General features: G+C 42.4%; 3 protein-coding genes across 7 annotated transcripts; 2 read left to right on the forward strand and 1 right to left on the reverse strand.

The window, feature by feature from the left end:
* Nucleotides 1–612: 612 nt before the first annotated feature.
* On the reverse strand, nucleotides 613–8,939 carry LOC139367284 (EF-hand calcium-binding domain-containing protein 3-like). The gene is made up of 10 exons (XM_071105509.1): nucleotides 8,910–8,939; nucleotides 8,617–8,702; nucleotides 7,578–7,648; nucleotides 7,122–7,265; nucleotides 6,490–6,561; nucleotides 6,123–6,246; nucleotides 5,286–5,434; nucleotides 3,738–3,880; nucleotides 1,249–1,374; nucleotides 613–840 (listed from the first exon to the last, which is right to left on the reverse strand). Exons 1-10 carry the CDS (start codon nucleotides 8,937–8,939, stop codon nucleotides 613–615), a joined length of 1,173 nt encoding a protein of 390 aa, XP_070961610.1.
* Nucleotides 8,940–10,104: 1,165 nt separating this feature from the next.
* Nucleotides 10,105–13,328, forward strand: LOC139367285 (CD63 antigen-like). The gene is made up of 5 exons (XM_071105510.1): nucleotides 10,105–10,125; nucleotides 10,427–10,570; nucleotides 12,638–12,769; nucleotides 13,007–13,090; nucleotides 13,239–13,328. Exons 1-5 carry the CDS (start codon nucleotides 10,105–10,107, stop codon nucleotides 13,326–13,328), a joined length of 471 nt encoding a protein of 156 aa, XP_070961611.1.
* A 277-nt stretch (nucleotides 13,329–13,605) lies between these two features.
* On the forward strand, nucleotides 13,606–22,767 carry LOC139368228 (pseudouridylate synthase 3). 5 transcript variants are annotated; one of them, XR_011626936.1, is made up of 8 exons: nucleotides 13,606–13,752; nucleotides 15,854–16,296; nucleotides 16,571–16,848; nucleotides 17,189–17,381; nucleotides 17,529–17,638; nucleotides 17,923–18,095; nucleotides 18,929–21,045; nucleotides 21,122–22,767. XR_011626936.1 is itself a non-coding variant. In XM_071106892.1 (7 exons), exons 1-7 carry the CDS (start codon nucleotides 13,713–13,715, stop codon nucleotides 19,171–19,173), a joined length of 1,482 nt encoding a protein of 493 aa, XP_070962993.1. In that variant the 5' UTR covers nucleotides 13,606–13,712; the 3' UTR covers nucleotides 19,174–22,767. The 5 variants fall into 5 exon arrangements, 3 of the variants coding, with proteins under 3 accessions (XP_070962993.1, XP_070962995.1, XP_070962994.1); XR_011626937.1 differs by having other exon boundaries at nucleotides 13,628–13,654; XM_071106892.1 differs by having other exon boundaries at nucleotides 18,929–22,767.
* Nucleotides 22,768–24,692: the final 1,925 nt, after the last annotated feature.

Genomic DNA, 24,692 nt, shown 5'->3' on the forward strand with positions numbered 1-24,692 from the left:
TGCTTGCTGTTTGGGGTTTTAGGCTGGGTTTCTGTACAGCACTTTGAGATATCAGCTGATCTAAGAAGGGCTATATAAATCAATTTGATTTGATTTGAATGAAGTGGCCTTCCGAGCGGCCCAGTGGCCTAAGGCACTGCATCGCAGTGATGCGGCGTCACTACAGCCTGGGGTCTTTACCGGTTGTAACCAGGAGTCCCATAGGGCAGCATCGTCCGGGTTAGGGGAAGGTTTGACCACGGGGGCTCATCGCTCTCTAGCAACTCCTTGTGGTGGGCCAGGTGCCTGCAGGCCTACTTCCGGTTGACAGTTGAACAGTGTTTCCTCCGACACATCGGTGCGGCTGGCTTCCGGGTTAAGCGAGCGGGTGTTAAGAGGCGCGGTTTGGTGAGTCATGTTTCAGAGAACGCATAACTCAACCTTCGCCTCTCCCAAGCCCATTGGGGAGTTTCAGCGATGAGACAAGATCGTAATCACGAAATTGGGGAGAAAAAGAGGGGTCAAAAAAATTCTATAGAAAATAATAGGATGTAGTGCAAAATCTACATATTTCTTGCTTTTAATTGGAAATCCTCCATACTCCCTCCATACTCCTTCCATACTCCCTGCTCCCTAATACTGGTTTGGCAGCAGAGGCAAGTGCCTCTCTTCCAGCAGGTCGCATGGCTGCAGCATGTTGCGGCAGCCACTCCAGCTCCAGCTGTAGGTGGAGAATGTGTCAGAGAAGACATTGTGGCCCAGAGAGCTGTGGTAGCTCTGCAGCGAGCCCCAGGAGTCCCAGGCGTCCCGCTGCTTATACTGGCTCAGCGTCTCCAGGTAGGTGTTCAAGCCCTCTTTGGACTGGGGTGAGAGAAGGACGGAGGGAGGAGATTGAGGGAGGGAGGGAGATAGATAAATATATGTAGTGATAAAGAGAAATAGAGGGATACAGAGATGGAGGAGAGAGAGAGGGAAGTAGAGAGTAACTCCCTTTAACAAGACCTTTCCAAGCAGAGATATTGTTTGTACAGTAGCCCTACATTGTATTCACACATATTACATAGCACATAGCACATTGTTACACAAAAATGGCAGGGATAGAGAGAAGAGAGAGGCATCTTTGTTGAGAAGATTTGGAATAGATGGAAGGGGGAGACAGGAGGAAAGAGGGGAAGATTCAAACATGGCCATTTCTAACTGAAATACTGCAAAGGTATTGACCAAAATGGCAAATGCATGATGCTGTTGTTATAGTGTGAGCTGAAGCACCTTGAGGCGTATTTGATTGATGTTGTCATAGGTGAGACGTTCTCTGTCCTTCACTTGCAGGTCCACCTTGATCTTGACCGGAGTGATCATGTCCTTAGTCTCCTTTCCTGGGTACTTGATTGATAACTGTGGGAGGGACGGAAGGAAGTGGAGAGAGAGAGAGAGTGAGCGAGAGTGAGCGAGAGTGAGCGAGAGAGAGAGAGAGAGAGAGAGCGCGCGAGTGCGAGTGAGAGTGCGAGTGAGAGTGAGAGTGAGAGTGAGAGTGAGAGAGAGCGATAGGGAGATGAGTAACCCACAATCTCCTCCATATAGGCTGTGTCATTGTCATTGGTGATTAGGCCTACTAGCATCGTGTCGTCGGCAAACTTAATGATGGTGTTGGAGTCTTGCGCGGCCACAGAGTAGTGGGTGAACAGGGGGTACAGGAGGGGACTAAGCATGCACCCCTGAAGGGCCCCGTGTTGAGAGCCAGCATGGTGAAGGTGTTGTTGCCTACCCTCACCACCTGGGGGCGGCCCGTCATGAAGTCCAGGATCCAGTTGCAGAGGGAGGTGTTCAGTCCCAAGGACCTTAGCTTAGTGATGAGCTTTGAAGGGCACTATGGTGTTGAACGCTGAGCTGTAGTCAATGAACAGCATTCTCACGTAGGGACTATGGTGGTCTGCTGAAACATGTAGGTATTTCAGACGGGGTCAGGGAGAGTTTGAAAATGTCAATGAAGACACTTGCCAGCTGGTTAGGGCATGCTCTTAGTATGCGTCCTGCTAATCCGTCTGGCCCTGCGGCCTTGTGAATGTTAACCTGTTTAAAGGTCTTACTCACATCGGCTAAGGAGAGCATGATTCTACATTCGTCCGGAACAGCTGGTGCTCTTATGCGTGGTTCACTGTTGCTTGCCTCAAAGCGAGCATAGAAGGAATTTAGCCCGTCTAGTAGGCTAGTGTCACTGGGTAGCTCGTGTTTGGGTTTCCCTTTGTAATCCGTGATAGTTTGCAAGCCCTGCCACATCTGACAAGCGTCAGACCGGTGTAGTAGGATTGGATCTTAGTCCTGTAGTGACGCTTTGTCGGTTTGATGGTTGATTTCTTATAAGCATCTGGGTTAGTGTCCCACTTCTTGAAAGTGGCAGCTCTAGCCTTTAGCTCAGTGCAGATGTTGACTGTAATCCATGGCTTCTTGTTGGGATATGTATGTCCGGTCTCTATGGGGAATATGTCGTCAATGCACTTAATTAAGCCGGTGACTAATGTGGTAAACTCCTCAATGCCATTGGATGAATCCCAGAACATATTCCAGTAAAACAGTCCTGGAGAGTAGCATCCGCTTCATCGGACCACTTCCGAATTGAGCGTGTCACTGGTACTTCCTGTTTGTTCTTGCTTGGAAACAGGAATCAGGAGCATAGAGTTATGGTCAGATTTGCCAAATAGAGGGCGAGGGAGAGCGTTGTATGTATCTCTATGTGGAGTAAATGTGATCTAGAGTTTTTTTCCACTCTAGTTGCATAGGTGACATGCTGGTAGAAACAAGGTAAAACGGATTTCAGTTTTCCTGCATTAAAATCACCGGCCACTAGGAGTGCTACCTCTGGATGAGTATTTTCTTGTTGGCTTATGGTCCTATATAGCTCGTTGAGTGCGGTCTTAGTGCCAGCATCGGTTTGTGGTGGTAAATAGACAGCTACGAAAAATATAGATGAAAACTCTCTTGGTAAATAGTATGGTCTACACAGCGTATCATAAGGTATTCTAACTCAGGCGAGCAGAACCTCGAGACTTCCTTACTTCCTTAATATTAGAGATTGCACGCCTGCTGTTGTTAACAAAGAGCCACGCCCTTGAGTTTACGAGACGCTGCCGTTCTGTCATGCTGGTGCATAGGGAAAAAACTGTTGAATTGACATAAACCATGTCCTCGTTCAGCCAGGGACTCCGTGAAGCATAGGATATTACAGTTCCTCAGGTCCCGTTGATAGGATAGTCTCGAACGGAGATCGTCTAGTTTGTTCTCCAGTCATTGTACATTCGCCAATAGAACAGAGGGTAGAGGAGGTTTATTTAATCACTGCCGTAGTTTCGTCGGGGTGCCCCTACGTCGGCTTTTATATCGCCGTCTTTTCATATTTGGGTAAAATATACTAAACTTCCCCTGCTATTATCCTTTTATTTTTAGATTCATAAATAGGGATAATAATGAATGAATTGCTGATTCAGAACTGAATTAAAGATAAGAAGCCAGGGAAGATAACATCTAGATAAAGTTTGGTTACATCAATTAAAAATACTTGACAATATTCAACACAGCATGCAATACAGCGGTGATCCAGATGCATTTTCAGTAAATTTAGGTCGTTATTGTAAAATATAATTGATTTATTCTTGATGACTTACCTGGCTAAATAAAGGCGCAATAAATAAAATAAAGTAATAACCGAATTTACTGAATTTAAATGGAATTGTCTCCAATCCTTCTGTCGTTTTAGCTCATACCTGTCTGATGCGCTCCTCGATCTCCACGGTCTTCCAGGTCTTGGCAGAGGGGACACTTCCCTGTGTCGCCACCCGCTTGCCCACCATGACCTTTGACTTGACGTTCAGGCTGGGCCGCTTAGAGTATGGGCTGGTACTGGGAGCTGAGAGAGTCACACACACAACGCAGTGACTCGGATTCAATTCAATTCAGGAATCCAATGTTGCCAAAGAAGGTTTAGGGTCACTTAGAAATGTGTTTCTTTTCGAAAGAAAAGCACATTTTTTGTCCATTGAAATATCATCAAATTGATCAGAAATACAGAGTAGACAGCTGGAAAACGGCAGATTTTTTATGGAATATCTACACAGGTGTTCAGAGGCCCATTATCAGCAACCATCACTCCTATGTTCCAATGGCACGTTGAGTTAGCTAATCTAACTTTATCATTTTAAAAGGCTAATTGATCATTAGAAAACCCTTTCGCAATTATGTTAGCACAGCTGAAAACTGTTGTTCTGATTAAAGAAGCAATAAAACTGGACTTCTTTAGACTAGTTGAATATCTGGAGCATCCACATTTGTGGGTTCATTACAGGCTCAAAATGGCCAGAAACAAAGAGCTTTCTCCTGAAACATGTCAGTCGATTCTTGTTCTGGGAAATGAAAGCTATTCCATGCGGGAAATTGCCAAGAAACTGGAGATCTGGTACAACGCTGTGTCCTACTCCCTTCTCAGAACAGCACAAACGGGCTCTAACCAGAATAGAAAGAGGAGTGGGAGGCCCCGGTGCACAACTGAGCAAGAGGACAAGTACATTAGAGTATCTAGTTTGAGAAACAGACGCTTCACAAGTCCTCAACTGGCAGCTTCATTAAATAGTACCCGCAAAACACCAGTCTCAACGTCAACAGTGAAGAGATCAGAAATACAGTGTAGACATTGTTAATGTGAAGAGTTGCCTCTTCAACAGTGAAGAGGTGACTCCGGGATGATGGCCTTCTAGGCAAAGTTCCTCTGTCCGGTGTCTTAATCTTTTCTTTTTATTGGCCAGTCTGAGATATGGATTTTTATTTGCAACTCTGCCTAGAAGGCCAGCATCCCGGAGTCACCTCTTCACTGTTGAAGAGGCAACTCTTCACATTAACAATGTCTATACTGTATTTCTGATCAATTTGATGTTATTTTAATGGACAGAAAATGTGTTTTTCTTTCAAAAACAAGGAAATGTCTAAGTGACCCCAAACTTTGGTTAGGATAGGTAAGGATAGGTAAGGAGTACAGGAGGTTGCTGAGGGGAGGACGGCTCATAATAATGGTGGAACGAAGAAAATGGAATGGCTTCAAACACATGGAAATAATGTGTTCTGGTGTATTTGATACCATTCCACTGATTCTGCCCATTACTACGAGCCCGTCCTCCCCAATTCAGGTGCCACCAACCTCCTGTGCTAAGGAGGGGAAGTAATATACACAAAATTAAACCAGGAACTGAAATTATGTAGTTTAGATATGTTTCTCAAACACTGGTCAAACGTTGTTCAGATGTTACACAGACATTGCTCACCATTGGGTTTGATGTACTTCATCAGCTGCTTGGGCTGCAGGCCCACCAGATGGGCCCCCTTGGCGTAGTAGGTGATCACGTGACCCCTGCTCTTGTCCTGATGCGGCGCCACCCGCAACACATGACGCAGCGACTTCTTATGGTAATACCTGGGTGGAGACAGAGAGACTCAAAGAACGAGAACTTAAGCTGACAACATTTTATTTTGGGGCTTTGTTCTTCATATTTTGTCATGAGCAACAGTTTACTCAAATGATTTACTCTAATATTTATTCTCATAATAAACCTCACAATTCTTGGGACCTCCCGAGGGGCGCAGCTGTGTAAGGCACTACATCGCGGTGCTTGAGGCGGCACTACAGATCCCAGGCTGTGTCACAACCGGCCGTCACCGGGAGTCCCATAGGGCGGCGCAAAATTGTCCCAGCATTGAATGGGTTGGGGGAGGGTTTGGCCAGGGGGGCTTTACTTGCCTCATCGCGCACTAGCGACTCCTTGTGGCGGGCCGGGCGCCTACAGGCTGACTTTGGTCGTCAGTTCAACCGTGTTTCCTCCGACACATTGGTGCGGCTGGCTTCCGGGTTAAGTGGGTGGGTGGGTCATGTTTCGGAGGACACATGACTCGACCTTCGCATCTCCTGAGCCTGTTGAGGAGTTGCAGCGAAGAGACAAGATAGTAATTGGATCGTAATTGGATATCACGAAATTGGGGAGAAAAGGGGGGTATATCTTTTTTAAATATATACAAAAAATAACAAATAAATCTTGCATACATGTAGTGCCTGACCAGAAGTACTGCTAGTGTATATTTTCAGAGAAGGAACGTTTGTATTTTACCGAACTATCTCCCCAGTGGCACTGCTGGGAATGAGGCCCGCATTCAGCATCTGATTCAAGGCTTTGTAGAATACAGAGTCTGACTGATCCACACTCTGAGATGGGTCAGGGGACTCTGCTACGGGGAGAGAGAGGGAGAGAAAGAGAGAGAATGGAGAGAGAGAGGGGGAGGTTTGATGGAGAGGGAAAGGGGAAGAACAGAGGGTGACAATGGAGAGGGATAGAAAGGGAGAGATTAAGGGAGGAGGAGTAGAGGGAGCAGTTGGCACCTGTTTCATGGCTTGAAAAAAATATGTCATTGTGAACATGTGTATGCCATCTAAAATCTGTCTAAACACACTTTTCTCTCTTACAGGCTTTTTACCGTTTATACACCTGGCGAACTTCTGACTGTCTGTCATCACACACAGAAAGTCTTGAAAACCTACCTCACCATCTCCTAGAAACAAATCACATTTTAATTATTGTTCCTTACAATACAATTACAGATAGCTTTCATATGTTCTACTAGGGGTGGGGATTTGAAAGAACGTCTGTGTTGGAGTACTCTCATCGAAATCATTTTGAGTCATCAAGTTATTGCATGTTAGCGTGAAACGGGGCTGATGGCAAAAATAAGTATCCTATTGGATCTTCCAATTAAGCCTGTGGTTGTTCTGATACACAACTGAAAATGTAATTGAACATAATTACTGCACTTGACATACTCCACACACATTTAAAAGTTTGAAATGTTCTCTGTGCACAGAGACCTTGGGAGGCCCTATTCTACCCGTCTTTGATTTCACAAACATCTGAAAGGCTAGTTTGGAGTTAATTTTTAGTTCCTAAATACATTTAAAATGTATTGGAAGCAGGTTATAAAGGCATTTCACATTCAGTGGAACATGTTAGAATTGCAAATGGAATGTTTTCATCTTGTGAAATTTCCAATAGTGTCATTCCTTGATCCTGCATTGGGATTACATTGCATGTGTATGTCCTTGTGAGTGACCTCACCGTCATAGTCGGCCCTATGTAGGGCAGCCTCAGTCTGCTCGGGGCTGAGTCTCATGTTTACTGTGTCCAACAGGGAAGAGAGACCCACTACGTCGATGCAGCCATGACTATCGGTGGCAAACAGCTTAAAGACAGCCTGGAAAGCTATGGGATAGGATAGAATAGGAAAGGATTAATTTGATTGTCCCCGAGGAGAAAACAAACTCCTTCTGGTTGAAAATGGCTGGTTTGTACACTGATGAAGGTCCTATGACCAAAACTTAAGCTTGAGATCCCTTAAATACACACTTTTTCCAGTTGTATTATTTTTCTGTTTGTGCTACTGGAATTAACTAACCTTCTTTTAATTTTAAATTATTTCGACAGGCATGCATAGCGATTGACACTCATTTAAAGTATAGAAATTATTGTGTTTGTCTTTTTTCACTATTGGTGTCACAAGGTGAATTTTGTCACCTTCAACTTGAGCATCCGACAGTGGCTCCTCTGCAACCATGGTTGCCAAGTCCTTGAGCTGACCCACACCCCTGTTGGTCAGAGCCATGGTGTGACATTGGTAAGAAGGGACATTGTCATCAAACAGTTCTAAAATTCTAAAACCTCTTTCTATTCAATAATACCGACTCAGCACTGTTGGCATACTTGCTCAATTAATCTCTTCTAGATTCATCGCCTCCTCTCTCCTCGTCTCCTTGCCAAAACGCCTTGAAGGAGAAGGTGCGAGAGGAGGTACCTTGGACCTTCTCCTCCAATACAATTGACAAGGAGGTGAGGAAATAGGATGTGAAAATTGCGGAAAGACAAATTGAGGTAAGAGATGTAGTTTCAAAATCTTGGAATGATAAAACAGACTGCACTTTACACTGAGTGTACAAAACATTAAGGACACCTTCCTAATATTTTGTCCCCCCCCCCCCCCAGAAACTCCAGAAAGTTGAGTGAAATTCAGTCTCCTGCTTTTCTATGCAGGCTGATACTTCTTCAGCGCTGCAGCTTAGAGGGAACATTGATGCTGGCCCATGTTGACTCCAATGCTTCCCACAGTTGTGTCAAGTTGGCTGGATGTCCTTTGGGTAGTGGACCATTCTTGATACACACAGGAAACTGTTGAGTGTGAAAACCCCTGCAGAGATGCAGTTCTTGACACAAACCGGTGTACCTGACACCTACTACCATACCCCGTTCAAAGGCACTTAAATATTTTTGTCTTGCCCATTCACCCTCTGAAAGGCACACATACACAATCCATGGCTCAAGGCTTAAAAATCCTTTAACATGTCTCCCCGACTTCATCTACACTGATTGAAGTGGATTGATATTGATAAGGAATCATAGCTTTTCACATGGATTCACCTGGTCAGTCTGTCATGAAAAGAGCAGGTGTCCTTAATGTTTTGTACGATCCATTGGAGGAGTAGGCCTAGTAGCATATAATGCTTGTCTGATTCATGTTGTTCTGATCAAAAATCTGAAGAAGAAAACAACGCGTACTCACAGAGAATCTAGGACTTCCTTCAAGTCTGAGGTTATCCTGTTGGGGTCTATGTCTTTGCTGCCCTGACCCACAGGGTTTTGGGTGCCCTAGAAATACAAGTGATAGGTGAATTATTTAGGAAATGTTTTTTTTATGAAAAATGTTGTAATTATTATTATATTTTTTTTTTTAATTTTCTCCAGTAGAATATGTTTGTCTTATTATATCAATAGCCTATCTTTGTCTTACTTTTTACTTTTTCACCAATATAATAAAAAGGCTAAATAGTGGGAAGTGTATGTTACTAGCCTAACCTTCATCCTGCCTGCTGGGGTCTCTCTCATTGTGACAGGTATGGGATGGTCCATGCTTTTCAGATAAGCTCACATAAGGCGTTGACCCTGCAGGAAGGACAATTGGAGAGTTTTAGTGCAGTGATGGGAGTATAAAATAATATCAAAACCATGACGTCACAACCAGACCTACATCATAGAGGTCCTATTAAATAACGTATTCTTGATCCTAATTCTATTGCCTAAAAAAATACGTTTAAAATAAGCTTACCATTTAAAATGAAAACGCTGAAATAAACGCTGAAATGACCACATTGGTTACTTATAGACCTTCTAAAGTTAACGATCAGAATTGCCCATTTTGTGTTCTCACGTTGAGAGTAAAAGGAATGGTTTCCAACACCACTTCCCAAAGCACCTCTTATAGAAACAATCGAAGGGACTCAGGTTCTCACAGCCATTTCATTTGCACTAATTTTGTGACACAAGTGCCATGGGTTACCTATGACGTACGCATCAGTGACGTTTCTTATTTATTCGACAAAGTTGCAGAAATCCCAATTACTCCGTCTCGCACCTGCCGTTTTATCTTGAACATTTTTTTCCTCAACAACAACAAAAAGTGTTACAAAAGCATAATACTGTATCTAATGTAGGTTCATTGTCCTGTCATGGCAAAAGTAATTTTTTATGATAATAAAAAACGTTTAACTAGGCTATAACACTTGATAGTCAAACTATCATCGCTGTAGAACAAGTTTCTCAGAGACCTTTGCATAAACCTTGTTCAATACCATTCATCAGATGCGTAATTTGTTTAGGTCTGGCTCACAATTTCGGAAAATGAGAATAGGATAATTCTATATATTCAGTGGAGACATCACCATTTCCATCCTTTGTTCTCCGCTAATACCCTTACATTTGGAATAATAATTTAGCCTACGGGGTAAGACATTTCATTTCGTGATCAGAATTGATACAACCTTTTTTTTTGTGTCACCAAAATTATAAGAATATTCTGCATTAAGTTCCTTTTCATTTGATTTGTATATATAGCCTACCATTAGTCTTTACCATTCATCTTAATAAAGCTAATAACTCACCAAAAAATGTATTGAGAAATAATGCATTTACTGTATATTTACTATATATATAAAAGCCTATGTGTTATGGCATGAAGGATATATAATTTTTCAGAGCACATTGCAATAGCTAAATGGCATATTATTATGTCAAGGTAAATGCTCATTCATTTTAACAAAATGTAGCCTATACTTTTTTATGATACACTCTATTTAAAAATGAAAAAGTTCCAAACACTTTGATAGGATATTTTGATATGATGATATGTCTTCAAGTCTTGTCTTGCCAGAACTGGACGAAGTGTATTGACTTTCATCACATCTTTCTTTTTTTGAGGGTCAAAATACTAATATAGGCGTACACTCAACTATACTTAGACGTGTGTCTCAAACCACTTTTAAATGTTTTAAAACAACATCTATTTGAAGCAGTAATACTCACAGCTTTATTTCTAGGTGTCTGGCATTGCCCTTATTGTCAATGGGTCAATGTCGCTCACGAAATACACAGAGCTAGCGACTTTCACCGGCAGTGGTCTGTCCCGCACCTCCATGTTGCTTATCGCACAGGGCATCATCGTAGTGGGCATCACAGTCTCGGTCATCTTCCTTGGGTGCTTCGGGGCGCGGACCGACAGTCGCTCCCTTCGGGCCTCAATGAGTAACATCCAATTAATTAGACCTACTGCATTTTTTCCCTGTAACCAATGTTAGCATTATAGCCCCTTAAAGTTCCAGTGCAGTCAAACTTGATTTACCTGTGTTTTATATATATTTCCACGCTATGAGGTTGGATTCATATTTTGGAATTGTGAAAATGATGATAATGCCGTTTTAGTGTAAGAGCTGTTAGAAAATACCTGAAATTTCAGCCTGTTTTGGATGAGAGGGAGTTTTGGCCTTTCAAGATGACATCACCATGAGGTAAATTAGTTAATTGACCAATAAGAAAAAAAGTTCCAAACCTCTCTACCCATAACAGCAAATGTTCAGTTTCCCCTCCCCACTCAAACCACTCCCAGACAGTCCTAGCAAAAGTATTGCTTGGGAAATAGCTTTTTGCTAAGAAGCTATTTAAAAAAATGTTTTTTAAATTATTTTAATTGTAAGCAATCACAGTACGGTACTTAATTGTTACCCATAAATAATTTGATGTTAAGATTTTTTAAAAGGTTGCATTGGACCTTTAAAGCTAATTATTTTGGATACCATGAGTGCAGGCTGAATCAGGTTGGAATCAACACCTTGTGGTCATCAGGACCAGAATTAAAGAAAGCCCCATGAGCTTGCAATACTCAGCAGCATACCACCCTGCATACCACTGCTGGCTTGCTTCTGAAGCTAAGCATGGTTGGTCCTGGTCAGTTCCTGGATGGGAGACCAGATGCTGCTGGAAGTGGTGTTGGAGGGCCAGTAGGAGGCACTCTTTCCTCTGGTCTAAAAAAATATCCCAATGCCCCAGGGCAGTGATTGGGGACACTACCCTGTGTAGGGTGCTGTCTTTCGGATGGGTGTCCTGACTCTCTGAGGTCATTAAAGATCCCATGGCTGGAAAAGAATAAACATATTATAAAAAAATATAAAAAATATCCCATGGCACTTATTGTAAGAGTAGGGGTGTTAACCCCGGTGTCCTGGCTAAATTCCCATTCTGGCCCTCAAACCATCATGGTCGCCTAATAATCCCCAGTTTACAATTGGCTCATTCATCCCTCTCCCCTGTAACTATTCCCTAGGTCGTTGCTGCAAATGAGAATGTGTTCTCAGTCAACTTACCTGGTAAAATAATGAATAAATAAATAAAATAATTTGCAATAACACATTTTCTTTGCTTTGCCATTTAATAATGCTGAGATCCTTGTCATGATCCTGACTATGGAGATTGTAGCAGGGATTTCCCTGTAATGTCCTTCAAAGTAAGGTGATATATGTCAATTGTGTGTTGCATTTTGCAAATGCTTTTCAGTATTGAAGATAAATATTTCACAATAAACAGCAGTGCTTCTCGAGTTCCCATGCATTTTGTTGGGCAGAAAGCTACGCCCCTCTGCCTAGCTCTACTGCCCCCTACTTCAAAGCCCACAATAGTTTCAATAGGAAAGGTTTGTGGTTGCTGCTGCAATTGTTACATCCCAAGCCTCTGTGCGGCGCCTTGGACGAAATAGTGGGGAACCGATGAGCTGTTTTGGTGAATGTGCTGTATAATTTCAAATGTAATTAATTATGTCCTATACTGCCCTCTGCAGGTGGATGAGACAATCAAAAAGAAAGCCCGCTCCGTGATCTCAGCGTGAAGAACAGACCTGGCATAGATGATGTTCAGGATGAGGTGACACAGTTACCACAGCTTTATTCAACCATTGGCCTATCACTATTGACGAGAACAATGATCACCTGTTGTATCCGTCAGTAAATGCTGTGATGCATTATGAAAAAGGAAATCCATCCATTGGAAGTTGTATATTACACGCGTAATATTGTATATTACAATATAGTGTAATATAGTCTGACATTGGTTGGACCTGTGTGTGTGTGTGTGTGTGTGTGTGTGTGTGTGTGTGTGTGTGTGTGTGTGTGTGTGTGTGTGTGTGTGTGTGTGTGTGTGTGTCTGTTTTGCATGTGTGTGTGTGTACTTCATATGTTGCCCTGTATGTTGCTGTGTTGCAGTACCACTGCTGTGGTGCAGAGAACTACACCGACTGGTTCCGCAGTAAGGGCTGGGGCAACAGAAGCTCAGTCCCAGCCTCATGCTGCCTGGTAGAGTATGATTTCTGTGGCCACGTCATCAGTAAAACCACTGTATAACTGAAGGTCAGCAAATACACACACACACACACACACACACACACACACACACACACACACACACACACACACACACACACACACACACACACACACACACAAATGCATGTCCCTTTACAAATAGACAGACTACACACATGTGCAGAACACACACACACACACACACACAGAACGAGAGAGCCATCATAGTGTCATCATATTGATTGATGATAGTGACTGTATGATCCTTAGGGCTGTGTCCAAACCATCAGACAATGCCCGGGGAAGAACCTGGAAAGGGTGGCTGCTGCCTCTATTGGTCTGGGGGTTGTGGAGGTAAACAAATGTCAATCTGTCCATCATGTTCTATTTTGACAGCATAAGACATGCGTTATTGTGTCACATTCACACAAACAAGAGGCATATGTAGAACATGTGTGTCAACACATTCACAGCTAACTGACTAATTTGTTTTGTCCTCTAGGTCTTTGGAGCCTTACTCGGAATGTGTCTATTTCAAGACTTGAAACGAAGAAGCTACGAAAAAATGTACTTAAAAATGATACTATCATGACAAATTCCACACATCTGCTACTGTTAGTAAGATGCTGATATTGTGTTTGCTTGGCGTGCTTTCTGTCCACATATATTTTACCCTGTCATTGGAAACTTTTTTAGCTTGAAATGTATTCTTTGTTGGGAATAAAGTTTATTTGATGATGTCATGCTTTATATTTGTTTATTTATAGCCAACAACATAAACATAAAAATATAAGATATAGCTGCCTAAAATACCAATGAGTGTCAACAATGAACTGCAACTCCCAGAAACCCTTACAGGAAATAAGTCCGTCTAGAATTTGCGTCTGATTCAGAACGAACTGAAGCGTTAATTCCGAGGTAGAGGCACGAGTTGAAGCATGCATTGTCACGGTTTACCAAAGTATCTTGATAGGGAATGATAACCTTACTCATCAAAGCTACACGTCAAAGTAAAGGTAAAATATGTTGATATTATTGTGCTGATGCAAGCTGAAACTATTTTCACTGGTGCCTCGTTCTCAGAATAAAGCTAGCTAGCTAACTAGCTACCACTCGAAAACACGTTTTATTAATGTGTAGCGCAGAAGGTTGGTGGCACCTTAATTGGGGAGACCGGGCTCGAGGTAATGGATGGGGCGAAATAGGTGGAATGGTATCAAATACATTGGTTTCCATGTGTTTAATGCCATTCCGTTTGCGACATTCCATCCATTATTATGGGCCGTCCTCCCCTCAGCAGCCTCCACTGAGAAGCTAGGGGGTTTCAGCCGTTACATTCGCCTGCATTTGGCTCCACATAATCTACCATTCCGACGCTGTGTTTTTACGTTTAGAAAAGTAAACCTTCGCTTTCAAACCGGTTCTCGGTTTGAACATATGCTGATATGGCCCATATCAGCGAGAAATTATTTCAAATAAAAAAAGTTATTGTAGCAGTTTTGAACAGATACTCTCAAGCCTTGTGTTCCTCCAGTTGACGGACTACATTACCTCCCCAGTTATGTTTACACACAGGTGTTCAGAGCAGTTAGATAACGAATTAGCACATGTGGCTGCCTATGTCTTCCATCTGTCTTCAGTAAACAAGCAATGTAACATGGAGATATGGCAGTGTGGGAACAGTAAACCTAACCAATATAAAGCTGTGTAGTGATTTAACCTTTTTTAAATGTATTTTATTTTATCATTTCTTGCTGATATGAAAGATGCGTTCCTTATGTTTCCAAAAATGTATGTCGTGGACATTCTAATCCAATAATGAGAAGAGAGGAGGTCAATCACCAATTGGGATATGACTTTATGCTCTCCTTATTAAGTTTTGAATAGAGTAATTAATTGCTTCTATAACGAGGCTGGTCGTCTCAACACTCCCGTGTTGTGGCAAGCACATTTGATGTACAAAGAATACAAATATATGTTACAGCAAAGTTACGCCCTTTTAGTCTACATGAAAAACAATAGATGTATGGAATGGGTCACAAGGTGAAACTTGATATATAAGAAAGAAGTATCCCGGAGCCAGATAGTATTTGCTATGAAGGCTGTTCTTATTGTTCAGAGTTTGGCCCCTAAGACGAGGCTTTGATCTCATCCCTGTTACTTCATAACACAAACACCAACTCATTCTATGGCATACATCCAATTGTGAACTCCAGACACTCCTATCTCAAGTATAACCCCTTCTTGACCACACGCCTGGACAAGCTCACTGAGGGGAGTGAGCCTCTAGGTCATACATTATCCCAGGATAGGTGCAACATCCGAGATGACATACAATGGTTCGAGACACTACCCCACACATCTTGTCTCAGACCTCATCTCCCCCAAGGCCAAAGGAGGGAGTGACTGGTGCACAGACATTGTGGAGACAAGTAATTGGTTCCCCATTAATCACACCATCCCTTCACGTGGTTTAAAACAGTTAGACACATTCACATATGAAGACGATGTTCCCTCCTGTCCTTCTCTTTCTGATATTCTGCATAGCACCAGGGACATGTGATAGACAAGCCTGACTTCTCCCCTCTCTGGGCCCCAGGTGACTGAGCCCCAACTGAGGGAGGAAGTGCAACTGCCAACACCAGAGTCCGAAGGGAAACATTCTAATAATGATTTAAACCATTCAATTATATAAGCATATTATGCAGTTAAGACATCTTAATTATCTATGTTACCTAACTAATTCTGACTCTTCCGCCACATGTACTGCAAGTAATCCGTATTAATGTTTAGAGCAAGCGTCAGGGCTCTTAAAACTCCGGTCAGAAGATACTATCGTCAATAGGTGCTAAAGCATTTACCGTCAGTGAATGGGGTAGCTAGCTAGCTAACATGCTAACTACATCTGAATCACATACTAGACTAATTAAATTTGTATATCTTTACACAGCTAGCAAGCTGACCTTCTGCAGCGGACAATTGTGTAGGTTAAGTTCGTATGTTAGATTTGTCACTGTCTGGTGACTAACTAAATCAGAAATACTCTAAAAAGGAATGCCTTAGTTACTAGCTACATTCAAACAGTCTAACACTTTGTCATTCTAACTTACTTTCCAGATAAGTTATTTTGCCGTTTGCAAAGCAACATGTCTGAGGAATTACTACAGCGAGTGAGAGACCTGGAAGGAGAGGTGGAGAGATTGAAAGCACAGCTGAGAGAGAAGGTCAAGGAAGGAACTGGGGGTGAGATGGCGGTGTCAACCAACTCTGATGGAAAGAAGGATACCAGCAAGCCTGATGCTGGTGGCAGGAAAAAGGGCAAAAGAGGGAGTCGGGACCGACCGTTTGATTTCTCTGCCCATCCTCGGCGCCATGTTGCACTCCGCTTAGCCTACCTGGGCTGGGCCTATCAGGGCTTTGCTGTCCAGGAGAACACAGACAACACTGTGGAAGCCCGGCTCTTCGAGGCTCTTCTGAAGACTCGACTGATCCAGGATCGCCAGAGTTCTAACTATCACCGTTGTGGCCGCACTGACAAAGGAGTCAGTGCCTTTTCCCAGGTCAGATAACTTGGCCTACTACACCTCCAACAATAACATGCTAATAGTTCTTGAAAACATTAGCACAATAGCGGGCAACCTCTCCCAACCCAACTATGTTACTTCAAATAATATGGACAAGTTTGTTATGCCTTAGATTAAGCTAGCAAGGCTATATGATTGCTAGCTGTCCATGCATGGACATAAACATGTATATTGTAACAAATTCCCAACTCCCATTTGTTTTTTGCCATCATGTAGTCTTAACCGTATATATCTTTTTTTCTTGACATAGGTCATGTCCATAGACTTGCGCTCCACTCAGTTTTGTGGAGGCCTAGGAGTGACTCTCCCTTCCAATGTCGATGCTGGTGTCAAGAACGAAGTGGACGTGGCGGAGCTACCTTATGTGAAGATGCTGAACAGAGTCCTGCCCCAGGACATCAGGATTCTCGACTGGTCACCTGCTCCGCAGGGCTTCAGTGCGCGCTTCGACTGTCAGTCTAGAACCTACCGGTACTACTTCCCACGCGGGGCTCTGGATGTAACGTTGATGGCAGAGGCTGCCAAACGGTGGGTGGTGCCAAATGATCCTGCGTGTAATTTGAAGACGGGTCAAATAAACAATGAGTCATATTGTCTTGTTTACCCTAGATTCTTTCTAGGGCTGCAAAGCTTAGGCCTTCTAAACAATATTTGCTATTGAATCTAAAAATGTCAAATGATGCCGACTGAAGCTAAATTATTTAGTCAGGTTGGCAGCAGTATGGGTAGGCTGGGACAACCCGCCCTGCTAGATTAAAAAGCAGGCGAAATGCTTCCTGTATGTTCTCACCACCACAGTTTGAAACAATAGTCATTTTAGAAGCTGAACTGAAAGCCCCGCATCTTCTCCTTACTCATTGGTCTACAGCTACGAGGGCACTCACGACTTCCGCAACCTCTGCAAGATGGACGTGGGCAACGGAGTGCTGCAGTTCCAGAGGACCATCCTGTCTGCCACGGTCCAGCCTGTCCATCAAACTTCCCCTCCTGCGCCCACTACCGCAGACCCATACGACCTCTACATATTTGAGATCAAAGGACTGGCCTTCCTCTATCACCAGGTCAGAGAATGCTCCCTGACTCATTGGACATACATGTTTTCATCTGTGGCTTATTGCATATGTTTTAGCGCTTTGGGTTTTTGAACAGCGCGTTACAAATAAAATGTATTATTATATCACCCAGTACTATGTTGTTCTTTCCACCAGGTGCGGTGCATAATGGCAGTGCTGCTGCTGATTGGCCAGAAGCTGGAGCCCCCAGAGATAGTGGATCAACTCCTGGATGTGAAGACGAATCCCAGGAAACCCCAATACAGGTGAGTTTGTCTAGGCATTGCTATCCAGAGACTTTTCCAAACACTTATTAGAAAAGCAAATAACATCTATTTTGGACAACAAGACAAGTCATTAGAAAACATGTCCACCATAGTGCTTTGTCGTGTTCATTAGTTACCAAACGAAAGAAAACACTTTAACAGGGAGGTAATGTCTGAACATGTCCAAAACTTGTCATTTATCCATTGTAAAATATTTTGCCTTAGTGTGCCCTAATGAACACAACCCAGTACAAAAGCGAGTGGTCTTTCTATTTTTCATTCAGCATGGCGGTGGACTTTCCCCTGGTGCTGTTCGACTGCCATTTTGAGGGGTTGAGTTGGCGCAGGGAGGCTGAGGAGGTGGAGCATGCCCTGACCACGCTGCAGCACCACTGGACACAGACAGCAGTCAAGACCCAGGTCATTCACGGCATGATCCAAGGCCTAGACAGCACAGGTCTGTCAATCCTTCATTGAAATCAAATCCAACTTTATTTATCCCTATCCTATTGTCTAGCACTGCATAGGAGACTGTGGTCAAGAAGTATAAAGGCTACAGGTAACTGACAAAATAAAGGAAACGCCAACATAGTGTCTTTAATAGGGTGTTTGGCCACCACAAGCCAGAACGGCTTCAATGCATCTTGTCATAGATTCTACAAGTGTCTGGAACTCTATTGGAGGGATGCTTAACCATTCTTCAACGGGAAATTCCAGTGGTGGAGAACGCTTTCTCAGGCGCCGCTTCTAAATCCTCCGTAAGTCTTCAATTGGATTGAGATCTGGTGAACGAGACTCCCATGGCATATGGTTTGCATCGTTTTCATGCTCATCAAACCATTCCGGGACCATTCATGCCCTGTGGATGGAGGCATAGCCATGGTTTAGAAAATAATGGCCTGCCCAGCACAGTGGAGGCTCATAATAATGGCCGGAACGGAGCAAATGGAATGGCATCAAACCCTTGGAACACGTGTGTTCTGATGTATTTGATACCATTCCACTGATTCCGCTCCAGTCAATACCACAAGTTCTCCCTAATTAGGGTGCCACCAACCTCCTGTGATTTTTATACATGACCCTAAGCATGAGCGAATGTTAATTAACTCAGGAACCATACCTGTGTGGAAGCACCCGCTTTCAATGTACTTTGTATCTCTCATTTACTCAAGACTTACCATTATTTTGGCAGTTGCCTGTATGAGCAAGTGCTAGTTGTCTTATACTCAGGTAACATTGGGATTTTGTATGGGGATGTGTAATGGAACAACCCATTTTCTCCATCAACAGGTGGGACCTCCTCTCCCCATTGCTGGCTGATGGAAGGTACCAAACAGCGGACCTATCGGCCCTTGCTTGAGCGTCCACGCTGCGAGAGCCTGGAGTCCAGGATAGAACACTTTGTTAAAAGAGGCAGGCTTGAACGAGAAGAAGGGGAAAATGGTGGCGAAACGGTACACAAGGGCAAAAGGCCAAAGCACTCGCACAATACCTCCATTTCGTCTGTCCTCCCCGACGTGTCGCCGTCCTTCTGACCCCAGGGCCAATCGGAAACCATAAGATTGACACCTGCTAGAGAAATTGGACTTATCATATAATATTGTCTGAATTCTTAATGCTGTTATTTTACTTTTAGATTATTTTTTTATGTAATGGAGAAACAATTGTAGGTTTTTGTTATTCTCTGGAATAAATCAATTTGAGATTCATCCGAAAGGGTTTAAAGTCTAATGGAGAACTTGGATAGGGGATTAAAATAACCTTTCATCATTGAAGATTTGTCAAGTTATGTGGCCCACCCATAGAATTAGAATTAATTATAGTAATTTAATAGGATCTCTGTTCCCACCAAGGAAGCTCTAGTCAAAACATTTGTCACAATCAGGCAGAACCTTTCGTAGAATTCGAGTGAATACCGGGAGCTTATTATCGATGCACTAAGCTAAACTAGCTCGTAAGCTAAAGAAAGTTGACTAGCTAACTTGGATGTTTCTTATCTAACCACAGATGAAACAATGTATAAATCTGAAGCATCCGGTTAGCATTTCCAATCACCACCAAATATGTTGATGAGAGGAAGCCCAGTGGCCGGCATTGGGAGAAGATGGCGCGAGATGGATTTTGGCCAACATTCTGCAAATTTTCTCATCTATTAATTAAACACATGATCGCAATTGCTCTGCCTCCTTTCAACGCAGATGTGGAAGTGCGACATCGGCGGATGCAGTGGATTGAGATGCATCCATTGCAAAACCCAGATATCTCTAGCTTAAACTGACAGATTTTGATGATTTTTTTTCAAAATTATGTTATATAGATTGACATACCTGTACCATTCTCAGAACACCACCAATTGCGTGCTATTCTAGGTACCCAAGGCAGAGCATCTATCCTCTCAGAACAGAGATTATGACATTGTTGGCTTGCAAGAGAATCAGGGCACATCAACACAGTGATCCTCGAAATGAGATTTTACAAGTTCAAGGTAAACATCAATTATGTTATCACTGAACCAATTTCCATTGCTTATTGTATCAATATTCTCAGCTGTGAATGAAGACAGTTTCCTCTGAGTTGTCTTAGTCGACTAACCTGTACGCCAGCACATTGACTCTTTTGATTTATCCTTTATTTAACCAGGTAGGCTAGTTGAGAACAAGTTCTCATTTACAACTGCGACCTGGCCAAGATAAAGCAAAGCAGTGCGACACAACAACAAGTTATACGTGGAATAAACCGCGTACAGTCAATAACACAATAGTAAAAAAATTAAGTCTATATACAGTGTGTACAAATGCCGTGAGGAGGTAAGGCAATAAATAGGCCGTAGTAGCAAAGTAATTACAATTTAGCAAATTAACGAGTGATAGATGAGCAGATGATGATGTGCAAGTATAAATACTGGTGTACAAAAGAGCAGAAAAGTTTTAAAAAACAATATGGGGATGAGGTAGGTAGATTGGATGGTCTATTTACAGATGAGCCATGTACAGCTGTAGCGATCGGGTAGCTGCCCTGATAGCTGATGTTTAAAGTTAGAGGGAAATATAAGTCTCCAGCTTCAGCGTAAAAAAAATAAAATTGCAATTCGTTCCAGTCATTGGCAGCAGAAATTGGCAGCAGAAAACTGTAAGGAAAAGCTTTGTGGATGACCAGTGAGATATACCTTCTGGAGCGTGTGCTACTGCTGGGTGTTGTTATCGTGACCAGTGAGCTGAGATAAGGCGGAGCTTTACCTAGCATAGACTTATAGATGACCTGGAGCCAGTGGGTTTGGCGACAAATATGTAGCGAGGGCCAGCCAACTACAGCATACAGGTCGCAGTGGTGGGTGGTATATGGGTATCTGTTCCCCCTGTATATAGCCTTGTTAATGTTATTTTAATGTTACATTTTTTAAAAATTTAGTAAATATTTCCTTAACTCTATTTCTTGAACTGCATTGTGAGGTTAAGAGCTTGTAAGTAAGCATTTCACGGTAAGGTAACCGGTTGTATTCAGTGCATGTGAGTTGAATGCCTTTTATGTTAAAGAATCACATTCCTTGCAGTTGACAGTGCATAAGTGAATGACTTATTTCAGACCAAAGTGGAGAACCTCTACACTACTTGTGTGGTCCCTTGTGGCTCAGTTTGTAGAGCATGGCATTTGCAATGCCGGGGTTGTGGGTTTGAATCCCATGGGGGACCAGTACAAAGGAAAATATGCACTCACTACTCTTAAGTCGCTCTGGTTAAGAGCGTCTGTGCTACATTATTAAAATGTCAATTGCAGCTAGACAACGTGTCTTTGTGCAGCTATTTGTTGAGTGATTCAAATCTATAGCCCACTGATGACTCATGTCTCAGTGCAGTTTACGTGCCAAAGATGGTTGTGACATGTATACAATTTCACAAATGGGTATTTGTCTGAAAATGTGACTACTGGACAAATTGTATGTATGTTTGATAAATATGCAAGGTAGAGGAAAGCTACTAGGTCATTTGATCCTAGCCATGTCCATTTTTACAAGCAAAGTCTGTGGAGCATGGGTTACATAAAAGCTTGATCGTTGAGAGCCTTTTGAGTTCTTAGATATATTGCGCACACTTCTCTGTCGATTCGAACCAACAAGGTATTTCTTGCTGCAGAAATGTCCCTGGGTTCTATCAGTTTTGTAGTCTGGCCATACACTGCCTGGGTATCACACTGACTGGAAATGTTTAGACTGAATTTAGAGAATATCATTTGCGGGTGGAATTTCCTGAACACTAATGTTCAACTATGTCCTTTACACCACTGTAATGCAGTTCTTGAACCGTGGGTTGTGAAAATGTCACTGAATTCAATGCTTCAAACTGGGAAATTAGACTTTTTGAAGTGAGGAGACGGTTTCCATTGGTTAGCTCTAAGTAATCTATTATGGCAGCCAGAGAATTCTGATGCAGTATTGAGAAAGATGTAAATGGGTAACATTTTATCTACTGTGTGACTGGAAAGTATTCATACTGTGGAATTACAGAAATGATATCATTCTGAATCAAGTTTTGTTTGTGTCTGAGGCTCATTTAACTACTTCATAGGAATATAAAACCCCTTCTGTCCAATCCCTTCCCTAGTCGTGCCAACTGAAATGTGTAAGTCATTTGCCCGTATCTTAAGTGTTCAAATCTATCTCTGACCAGAAAAGCCCCCTTGTTGATTTTGTGCCTGAGTGAAATATTACAGAACTCAATCTGTACATCTGTTTCTTGTTGCCAACAACTGGGATTTCAATTGTACTGGATGGAAAAATGGGGTCTCTTAACTGTAACATTTTCTGCTACACAGGTACAACAAGAAGAATTAGTATCTGGTGTGGTGGTCCACTACACTGTAAATTCTGATCATTGTTCATCCCGGTCTTTTTATTAAGACTGAACGATTTAGAATGTATAGCTGGAGGAATTTGAAAAGACCTTCAGAGATACTTTGGTGCTTTATTTTCCTTTTTCACAGCTTTCCTCAGGTTAGCAGCTTTGTGTTTTTTGGGATTGCGAAGTTTGATTTCCTCACGTCTCTCTGGCCAGCTTTATGCGGAGTATTCAATTTGACATTACAATAGTCAATTCTATGTTTTGTTTCATCAAGAAATAAAAAAACAAAAGACATTACCTCACTAATTGCTGTACTTATTCTGTCTTGGGTTTGACTTGTATAAGGCTGAAAACATCTGTAAATCTTCTGCCAAAAGGTTAGATCAAATTGGTATTACAAGGAGAATGTTTTTGAAAAGTGTGTCCAACATCCCTTAAAGGTTTTGATCTGTGCATTGGACACTACTACTACTGTCTTTGATTTGTTTCTTTCAGAACAGAACAGAGCCCAGTTGCTCAGATAAACTGCAGCGCAGTTCATCCATTGCATTGCGTGGTTCACTTAAGTAACTTTCACTGGCTCGTACGATACAGGAGTCCAGATCTTTTGCTGTGGCTTGTTCTGTGACCATTTTTCAGCAGCGCCGCAAATACGGCAACATACTGTCGCTATTGAACATTTTCATAGCTGTATTCAACAACACTTATGGACCTACCACCATTTGTACAGGTACCGTTTTACTGTCATGCACCAGCCTTTCTTTGTCCCTCATTGCATAAAAAAAAATGCTCTATTACAATTTGTGTGTGATCCTCGCTTACAATAACTGCTACAGGGGCATAGTAGTTTGGTGCGGCAAGGCAAGCTACAACTATCAGAGCAAAAGCCTTATTTTGATTGACTCTAGACTTGATCCCACCACCAGTGCTGTCCCAGAATACTGCACTGTGCTTCGTCATATCATGCCAGAGTCTGATTCCCCCCCCCCCCCCCCCCCCCCAGTAAAACAAATATAACCTTTTTAACAGGATATACTTGTAAAACATAAACCCCTTGATAGCTGTATTTTGGTCATCTTCAAGTTATTTCTTTCTGTAAATGCAGTGATTTGATTTCATCAGAATCCCAAAAGTTGTTTTTGTGCGTCGTTCAGATGTTTGTCAACACTGATGTATCTAGTCCAATGCCACTTCTGTTCTGAGTGGCCAAACATCTGAAGTCGGCATTGGCAGTTAATACAGCCCCATATAAAGTCATTACATAATTTCCTGTGAACAATGCAAGTCGATCCCTCTCTGGAGCTCAGAATGGTCTTCATACCATCTTCATCTGAATGTGTGATATCGCCTGAACATAAAACAAGGACATCAAGTGTATTCAGTGTCCACTTATATATCCTTTTCTGTGCGACTGAAATTTGATATTGAAAATATACTACATAGTTAGGATTTTAATATTTCCTGGAAATAGGCCTACCCATGGGAACTTGGTGTTATTACAGTGTAACTATGAATAATTACAATTATTACAATACTTGTTAGTGTAATAAGAACCCCTTAAAATGAAGTGTTACCACAAGTTCTCATGGGTAGGCATATTTCCAGGAAATATTAAAATCCTTACTATGTAGTACATTTTCTATATCAATTATTCATAGTTACACTAATAACACCATGTAATTGCAATCTGGAATTACAGGGGTGAAACAGCGAACACTTGTTACAAATGTTAATGATTCCGATAGCATCCCAATGCACCATAAACAGGTCAACATTCACAAGGCTGCAGGGCCAGACCAATAACCAGGATGTGTACTCAGAGCATTCGCAGACCAACTGGCAAGTGTCTTCACTGACATTTTCAACCTGTCCCTGACCGAGTCTGTAATACCTGCATGTTTCAAGCAGACCAACATAGTCCCTGTGCCCAAGAACCCCAAGGTAACCTGCCTGAATGACTACCGACCCTTTGCGCTCATGTCTGTAGCCATCAAGTGCTTTAAGGCATCACGTCAAGATCTGCTCATCTGCACAACACGCTTGAAATAAAAATGACATTGAACGTGTAGCGCAGTGTTTTGGGTTTATTTGTTGTGTGACCTATTCTCACCATATTTATGTGTCACCTCATTTCTCTTTCCCACTCTGTTTGGTGTTTTTGTGCCAATTAGTGTACTGTCTTTGACTATGTTGCACTGACTTGGGTTTTATCTCCCATC

This window comes from Oncorhynchus clarkii, chromosome 16, assembly GCF_045791955.1.
Source record: "Oncorhynchus clarkii lewisi isolate Uvic-CL-2024 chromosome 16, UVic_Ocla_1.0, whole genome shotgun sequence".
Taxonomy (NCBI): Eukaryota; Metazoa; Chordata; class Actinopteri; order Salmoniformes; family Salmonidae; genus Oncorhynchus; species Oncorhynchus clarkii.

Coding starts and splice junctions, on each gene's coding strand:
- LOC139367284 (XM_071105509.1), bottom strand. CDS start 8,939: ATGAGAGAGACCCCAGCAGGCAGGATGAAG. Junction 8,703..8,909: donor CCCCAGCAGGCAGGATGAAG/GTTAGGCTAGTA, acceptor TTGTATTTCTAG/GGCACCCAAAACCCTGTGGG. Junction 841..1,248: donor TCAATCAAATACGCCTCAAG/GTGCTTCAGCTC, acceptor CTCTCACCCCAG/TCCAAAGAGGGCTTGAACAC.
- LOC139367285 (XM_071105510.1), top strand. CDS start 10,105: ATGGCATATTATTATGTCAAG. Junction 10,571..12,637: donor TAGTGGGCATCACAGTCTCG/GTCATCTTCCTT, acceptor GCTGTGTTGCAG/TACCACTGCTGTGGTGCAGA. Junction 13,091..13,238: donor TTGGTCTGGGGGTTGTGGAG/GTAAACAAATGT, acceptor TTTGTCCTCTAG/GTCTTTGGAGCCTTACTCGG.
- LOC139368228 (XM_071106892.1), top strand. CDS start 13,713: ATGATAACCTTACTCATCAAAGCTACACGTCAAAGTAAAG. Junction 17,639..17,922: donor CCCAGGAAACCCCAATACAG/GTGAGTTTGTCT, acceptor TTTTTCATTCAG/CATGGCGGTGGACTTTCCCC. Junction 18,096..18,928: donor CCAAGGCCTAGACAGCACAG/GTCTGTCAATCC, acceptor CTCCATCAACAG/GTGGGACCTCCTCTCCCCAT.